Source organism: Phasianus colchicus, unplaced genomic scaffold, assembly GCF_987193195.1.
Source record: "Phasianus colchicus unplaced genomic scaffold, bPhaCol1.hap1.1 HAP1_SCAFFOLD_44, whole genome shotgun sequence".
Classification (NCBI taxonomy): domain Eukaryota; kingdom Metazoa; phylum Chordata; class Aves; order Galliformes; family Phasianidae; genus Phasianus; species Phasianus colchicus.
In genome coordinates this window covers 976,884-985,000 of record NW_028325224.1, presented here as the reverse complement: position 1 = coordinate 985,000, position 8,117 = coordinate 976,884, and the positions used below count along the sequence as shown (strand labels likewise).

The 8,117-nt window shown below is 60.2% G+C and overlaps 1 protein-coding gene across 1 annotated transcript; it reads right to left on the bottom strand.

Moving 5' to 3' along the window:
• Positions 1-3,221: 3,221 nt before the first annotated feature.
• On the bottom strand, positions 3,222-4,862 carry LOC149912062 (uncharacterized). The gene has a single exon (XM_090132813.1). It carries the CDS (start codon positions 4,823-4,825, stop codon positions 3,767-3,769), a length of 1,059 nt encoding a protein of 352 aa, XP_089988939.1. The 5' UTR covers positions 4,826-4,862; the 3' UTR covers positions 3,222-3,766.
• Positions 4,863-8,117: the final 3,255 nt, after the last annotated feature.

The window sequence follows — 8,117 nt, the reverse complement described above, 5'->3', positions numbered from 1 at the left end:
CGGTCGGGCGAGCCCTTGCTCCGGCACCGAGCGAACGGACGGACGAGCCCGCTCTCGGCCCGGGCGGGCGCCTCACCTCGCCTACGGCGGGAAGCGAACCGGAGAGGAGGCCGCCCGTGCCTGAACACCGGACGCCGCCGCGGCTTCCCCGGGACGGGGAGCGTGGAAGCGCCGGCCCGCCGGGGGCCCTCTCCGACGCGACCCGAATGGCCTCATCGATCGACAAGAAGACGGGTAGGGGGAAGGAAGGAAGGAAGGGAGGAGAAGATGCGAGCCCTTCTCCAGGACGCGGCGGAAAGACCGCGCGCGCACGTGCAGGCGGGTGTGCGTGGGCAACGTCTGCCGAGAGGTGCTCGCCCGTGCCTGAACACCGGCCCGCCCCACGCCACCCCGAGCGAGGCGGGGAGCGGGATAGGACCGGCCCGCCGGGAAGCCTCTCCGACGCGCCCGAGGAGCGCCTCTCGTGTTCGGCCGGGGCTCCCGCGTGCAGGTGAGGATGCGGTGCGGAACGAGAACGAGGCGCCGCCGCCACGACCATCGGGTCCCGCCTTCCACCGTCGCGGCGGGACCCACCGGGGACGCCCCCGGCCCTTCTGCCTTCGAGTGCCGGCTGACCGGACTGTGCCCTTCTCCGCGCTCGCTTTCTCTCTCGCTTTCTCCGCTTCGCGCCAGCGAGCGCGGCAGCCGGCTTCCCCCGTTCGTTCGATTGTTCTCTCTCGCCTTCTCGGGTTCGCCCTGGGCGGCGCGGGAGCCGGCTATTTCACCCGCACAGCTCTCTCTCGCCTTGCCCGGCTTTTTTTCGCCGCTCGCCCGGGAGACCGCCTTAACCCACCACCGAACGGCGGGACGGGGCGCGACGGACAAACCGAAGCGACCGGATCGACCACACGAACCGACGCCCCAGAGAGCCGCCGCCACCGCCGACCGCCGCCGAAGCCCGTCTGGCCGGCCGGTCAACCCAGCTCGCGAGCGCCCGCTCACCACCGATCTCCGGAGCAGAGTCCGCACTCTCTCCTACCGACGAAAAGTAAAGGCATCCGAAAAGAAAGCTCCACGGACGACGACGCCGACTACCGGCAAAGGCTCCGACAGCAGCCGACCTTTACCTCGACATAACTGGAGGCAGAGAATTAGAGCGACGCCTCTGGCCGCACCGTAGCAGCAGCGCCCCCCCCACACACAAAAGACGCGAACAGCCGCCGGAGCCGGGTAGACGTGGCCGCCGCTGCCGGAACGGCGCCGCAGCGACCCCTGGGCGGATGCGCCGCGCCTGGCAGCCGGGCGGAGCCGGGTAGACGTGGCCGCCGCTGCCGGAACGGCGCCGCAGCGACCCCAGGCCGGCTACGGGGCGCCATGCAGCCTCGCGGAGCCGGGCAGACGTGGCCGCCGCTGTCGGGACGGCGCCGCAGCGACCCCAGGCCGGTTGAGCCGCGCCAGGCAGCCGCGCGGAGCCGGGTAGACTCGTCCGCCGATGCCGGAACGGCGCCGCAGCGACCCCAGGACGGCTGCAGTCGCGCCATGCAGCTTCGCGGAGCCGGGCTGACGTGGCCGCCGCTGCCTGGCCGGCTCCGCTTGTTCTTTAGTCCCGCAGGTCCTGCAGGGCGGCGCTGCATTCACTGAGCAGCAAGGCGTGGTGCAAGGGATGTACCGCCTGTCCGGCGTCCGGCAGTTATGCCTGCCAGCTCAATAAAAGCTGTCCCTAAGATGCTGTGCTGTGCAGCTGCGGAGCCACAGTGCTCCGCAACAGGTATAATGTGTCCTGATTAAAATAATAATAATAATAATAATAAAGTAAAAATTTGGAAATTGGTACAAAACACAGCAGCGTCACTTTAAAATGCAATTTGTGTTTCATTGCCAGGGGTATTACAGCCCAAAGGTTATAAAGAAGTTCATATAAAGGAGGAAAAAATCCAGATGTTCCGTACAGAAAAGCAAAGAGGAAAGGTTGTGAGGGGTTTCCCAATGAGAGGTAAGATTCCAGAAAGGGACACGTACAGAGAACCCAGAGGGATACTGAGGCAAAGGTAACAGTGACTGCTACAAAACCAATGGTACAGAGAGAGAATTCCCTGCCAGGAGTAGCTCACAGTCCGGTGATAAAGATTCACAGCACTGGCTGCAAGCTGTGTTTTAATTAAAAACGCTAATTAAAAACAATCTGGATTTCTGAGTTAGCTGTGCTTTTAGTAGGGGGGGATGGCTAAACGGTGCTGCAAAAGAGGGGTGCAAGAAGGGGCACAGCAATGGGGGGTTGTGCACAGAGGAAGCGATGCAAAGCCTCATGCAAACCGGAGGGCTAAGGGGGGTGGCAGGCTATTGGGGCCACAGCAACGAAGCGGGGGGGGCACAGGAAGGGAAGCAGGAATGGGAACTGGTGGGGGGAGGAGGAGGAAGGCAATATGGCCGCAGTGTGCAAGATGGGATGGTGTTTTTGCACAGCAGGTGGAAGGGTGGTGGGCTGTACACGTGTGTGTGGCACAGGGGGTGGAGCCGAGCGCAGTGGCCGAGTCCTCCCTGGGCAACATCAGGTGTCAGCAACAGCAGGAGAACTTGGAGCACTGCCTCCAACAAGAGCAGTGCCAGGATGGCAGCTTGGTGGTCCAAAGCTGCACAGTTTCTACTCCAGACCAGTAGTAGTGCAGCAGCTCATGGAATGTCGCTGGACAAATCAGGCCGTGCGCTCTTTCTCAATCCCTAATTGTGACTGTTTTTTCTTGACTGCAACTAAACTTGGGTGGAGCGGCTGTGGGGGCGGGGCCTCGGGGTGCTCTCTATTGCCATAGGGGATGGGATTGGGATCGGAATTGGGATCGGGGATGTGGGATTGCGATTGGGATGAGGGATTGAGATTGACAGGTGGGTGATGGGCTTGGGATGAGGGCCTGGGAATGAGGTTTGGAACTGGGATTGGGATGTGGGCTGTAGGATGTGGGGTTGGGATGTTGACTGTGGGCCTGGAATGTGAGATTTGGCACTGAGGGTGTCCTCAGTCCCCTCATCAAATCATTGATGAAGGTGTTCAATAGGAGCAGCCCCAGTACTGAGCCCTGGGGGGCAGCACTCATGAGCGGCAGCCAGATGGCAAATCCTGCTGTGTGTGTACAGAGTTGGTTGGGTCCCTGTCTGAAGACAAAACCGGCAGGACCCAAACAACGTGGGGGCAGAAGAGCCATGGCTTGGGAGCTGTCTTTATGCCTTTCTGCACGTCAGGCCCTGCTGCTCCTGCTTCACCCCTGCATGGGAACTGCCCCTGTCGGAGTCTCTTCTGGCCAGGGCAATTCCCCTCCATCTACCCGTGCCTGCTGCCCATCCCCACAGCAATTCATGGTACTGGGCAGCACAGGAAGCTGTGTGAAACACCCTCTGCATCCCGCTGCACAAAGGACTGCAGGGAGAGAGGAAGGCTGGGGCTGGTGGTGGCAGCAGAGGGACACGGCCATCTGTGGTGCCCCATCCTGCCCCAGAGGCAGGTATGAGGAGCTGGGGGCTGTGACAGGGCCCAAATGACTGCAGGCACAGGGACACAGCAAAGGGAACACAAAGCTTTTAATAACGTATCATAGAAAACAAGGAGTAACAGGAAGGACGATAATCCTAAAATTCCCATCCCACAAGAGTTCATTGCCAGATGACGTCCCATCCCACTGCCGCGATGACTCCGGAGGACAGCTTGGTTCTGGAAAGGAGGGATGGGGCCGCTGGCGGTGCCTCTGGAACGCTGCCGCTGCTGCCTGGTGCTGTGGGGCCGGCGAGGAGCGCAGGGTTACGGGTAGCCATACTGGTCGGCTATGGCCATGTCTATCTCCCGCTGCACCAGGAACTGCACGGGGCCGATCTTCATCTGCTGGGCCGCCCGCTGCCGCTCCTCCTGGGCCAGCTTCTTCATGCGCTCCCGCTCGGGCCGCTGCTCGGCTGTGATGGGCAGCGACACCTCCATCACTATGGGTACCGCACCGCCGCCCGCCCGTGGCCCCACGCAGGGCACAAAGTCCCCGGGGCGCTGCGGCCGAGGCTGCTGCTGGTGCAGCACTGCTGGTGGTGGTGGTGGTGATGGTGGGTCCCTCCGCAGCGGTGAGCTCCTCTGCGGGGACGGGCGCAGGCAGCTCGGCGCCGTCTTCTCGGCAGTGCCCCCCTCTTGCCCCGCGCTGCCTGGAGATGCCGGCGCTGCCTTGTCTGTGCCGCTGTCTTGGGGCCGGAGGGCAGCAGGGCCGGTGCTGGCCGAGGGTTGGGGCTGCGCAGAGGGTGGCTGGCGCACCGGGCCCACCGCAGTCACCCTCTGCCCCAGCGGGTGCACGACCTGGATGGATTTACACAAGTGCACGCGCAGCTCGCTGGCAGTGCCTGCTTGCCCGCTGCTGCTGCCTCCTGCGCTGGCCCCAGACAGCTCCGCTTGGCACGGGCGCTTGCGGCCTTTTCTCTCTGCTCTTTCCCTGCGCGGCGGCAGCTTCCTTTTCTTGGCTGGAGCGCTGGTGGTGGGCTGCTCCTGCTGGGAGCTCTCCCCTTTCTGGGGGGTGCCGGCAGGCGCAGGGCGCTTGGCCCGCTTGGTGCTGCCCCTCTTCTTCTTTTCGGCCGCCCGGCTGGGGACAGAGCCCGGTGACGGGGGCGAGTGAGCCTGAACCTCCTGGGGCTCCATCTGCTGCACCTCCTCGGTGGGCTGTGCGCTTTGGGCTGAGGGAGGCGTGGTGACAGCCAGCGTGGTCGGCCGTGGACTGAGCCGGGCACTCGCAGGTGGCGTGATGGGGCGCAGCTGCGACAACCCACACTGCAGCTCAGGCAGGAACCCGGGGGATGGTGGGAGCCCCCAGAAGGGGTCGGCGGGCATCCCGGAGGCAGGCTGTGTGCTGAGCTCTCTGCTGTCCCTGGGGTTGTCAGGGAGCTCAGCGACGAAGCATCCTGGGGCAGGGCTGCCGGGGTTCTCATGGGGGACCTCTACAGCTCTTGCCACGTCTGAAAATGCAAGAACATCCCCCAGAATGGTGATGATAGCCTTCCCGCACCCACTCTGTGCAAACACGCACCTGCAGCTCTGCAGCCCCCAAACTCACCGTTGATCCAAGACAGCAAACCCTGGATGTCCGTGATGTCCTCCAGCACATCCGAGCTGGTCGCCACTGCAGGGAAAAGCAACAAAATCCCAAAGAGTCAATGCCAGCTCACCCGTACCATGTTCACAGTAAGGGATCTAGGCTAAACACTGGCTTCCCACTATCAATCAGGACAGGAAAGGTAACCGTAAATCCCTGCACCATTCCACAGATGCACTGCTTTTGTCCCTACAACAACAGATTGTATGTTGATTTCACAGACACCAGCAGGCAGAGAAGTATTGTCCAGTAAGCCCATGTCCCCCCGGAAAGCAGAAAGGTGCTACTTTGATAGCCCAAACACAAACTGACACAAACACTTCTCACTGCCCCTTCCTGCACTCCAAACGGATGCTTACTTGACATCGCCTACAGCACTGCAACTGCAATCTTCAGCTGCCTTGACTCCTGAGTTCTCCTTCTGGACAGGAACCCTACAGAAAGTATCAACAAGTGAAAAGTCACAAGGAAGAAGCATTGTCCCAGCTTTCTTCTGCCATGCAATGTAGTCTCTGGAGGAGGGCAATGCTTGGACATCAGCTGGCTGCAACAGCTGCCCATCACTAGCTCCAGCTTGTGTCTGACTGCCATGGCTTCTGTCAGCAAGTGCCCCCCGGTCCCCTTTTCCCCCACAGCTGTGCTGAGCGTCCATGTCCACAGCTGAGCAGCTGGCTCTCTGCCGTGACTGCAGCGCGGTGCGGTGAAACACCTGCTGGGTATGGCACACCAAGCAATCCATGGAGCAGTGAGCCACAAGTTGCACTCTGTGAAGTCTGCGCTCTGCTTCCTTGGAAAGGTCTGACATGAAGGGGGGGCTCGGCAGCAGTTTTCCAGGGCAGGAATGACATTTCATCATCCTCACCGAATCATGGGATGGAATCTCAACAAGAACCCATTTCCTCTGGATACAGCCAGAAGGGCACTGCTGGAGCTGGGAACTCCTCCCCAGCCCAGCTTTTCTGCTGAGACACCTCCCGGCAACCAGCCAGCACCAAACCCAGCTCACCTGGTCACTGCTCAGCCCGAGCTGTGCCCAGCTCACACACACGCCGCAGCGCTGCTTCCAGTGGGCTCTCACAGGGTGATCTCTCTCAAGAAAAGCACAGAGCTCAGTCTCTGCGTGCAGCACGCTCACCAGAGCACCAGCTCTGCTCACCAGCTGTGGCACAAACGCTCCCACCCTGGCACCGACTGTGACCTCAGCGAGTGCCTGCATCGCTTCTGTGCTTTCATCACAGGCAAAGGGAGTGGTCACCTCCTAGACCCACGTTTTAGGAAACCAACGCCAGGGTCACCCAGTGGGGTGAATGGGGGTGATTGAATGGGGGTTAATTGAAGGAAAGCAACAGAGAAGTGAAGATGACTCTTGTGCAGCCCAGTGAAAATGCAGTATGGCCTCGCAGTTGTCAGAGGAGTCCCAGAGGAAGTAGTGGGAACTGGGAGGAGTGCACAGCAGTATGGACCAGAGAAGTCCAGTGTGGCAAAGTAAAACCCAGTGAGGACCAGTATGGGCTCAGAGTGGTCAGTGGAGTCCTATAGGAATGAGTAGAAACCAGTGGGAAGCACATCTGTGTGCCCCAGGGCCGGTGCCGGCCTCTGCCACTGGCTTTGGGCCCCAGGGCTGGTGCTGGGCTCTCTGGCTGGAGCTGCAGACTTCAGGGCCGGCACCAGCCTCTCAGGCTGTGGCTTCAGGCCCGAAGCTGGTGCTGGCTTCTTGTGTTGTGGCTTCAGGTTTAGGCCCAGGACTCGTGCCAGCCTCTCTGGCTGGGGCTGGGCTTTAATCCCCAGGGTCGGTGCTGGCCACTCAGGCTGTGGCTTCAGGTCCCGTGGCCAGGGCCAGTCTCTCTGGCTCTGTTCGTAGGCCCCAGGGCCACTGCTGGCTTCTCTGGCAGCATCTTTATGTCCCAGGGCTGGCGCCAGCCTCTCTAACTGGGGCCGTGACTTTAAGCTCCTGGACTGGTTCCTGCCTTTTGGGCTCTGGCCCAGAGTCACCAGGGCTGGTACCAAATTTTAAGAAAACGACACGAGGGCCACCCAATGGCGTGATCTGAAGTAACAAAACAGAGAAATTAAGATGCCTCTTGTGTAAGCAGCCTGGCTCATCCCCTCGCTCAGGCACCGCATGATCACACGCAGGAGATGTTGCCCCCAGGCTGCCCCCAGCTTGGAGACTGAAGGATTTGGGCTTCCAAGCAACCAGCAAGCATTTGGATGAGTCAGCCCTCTGGTTTTTGTGAGAACAGACTAGTCCACCCTGAAAAGCCATCTCGGCAAAGGCAGAATAGCTTTGTTCTTGGGCTGCAGCACTCCGTGGCCAGCGCTGCTCAAACACCGGGCCTGCATTTCTTCCTGGGCATCCACACGTGCTGAGTCTCCTGCAGCTTGCTGCAGGGGTTGTGGCTTCCTGCTGAGGAGTTCCTCCCGTTCTTCTGCAACTGCCCCCCAGCATCACTACCGCCTCCTCTGCTACCGTACCGGGAGATGCTTCAGGTCCATTAGCCTGCACTTCCTTCCTCCCATCAGCAGCTGCTCCTACTGACCTTCATTCACACTGGGATACCGTCCACTTCTAGCGCCAGCTGACCTGCAAGACAGGAAAGGAAATGTGGCCTTAGCACAAATGCAGAAGCCCAAGGCTGTGCCACCACCATGTACTGCAGCCTTGGGAAGTCAGCTGCAACTGCAAGCTTTGTCAGAATTAAGGCAGGCACTGTAAATGAAGTGTGACTTGTGATCTGAATTGCCACAGTCAGAAATAAATAGTGAAATCGCTTACTTAACTGTAGGTGCTTACCTCTGACCTGGAGTTGGAATTGAAGGGTACAAGAAAAATGAGGAACACTTGGCAACTCAGGCAAGCTGAACAGTGCAGGGAAGATTGTTGCATTTCTTCTCCTCCCGGCCCAGAAATGAATTTTCCTACCTTAAAATGAAAAGGGAAAAGAGCATGACTTAAAGTAGACACAATACAGCCTCACATCACAGGAAGAAGCTGGAGAGCTCTTGTGGCACGAAGCTCACGGCTGTGGA

Excerpts from the sequence above, each read along its gene's own strand:
- LOC149912062 (XM_090132813.1), bottom strand. The coding sequence starts at position 4,825 with ATGCCCGCCGACCCCTTCTGGGGGCTCCCACCATCCCCCGGGTTCCTG.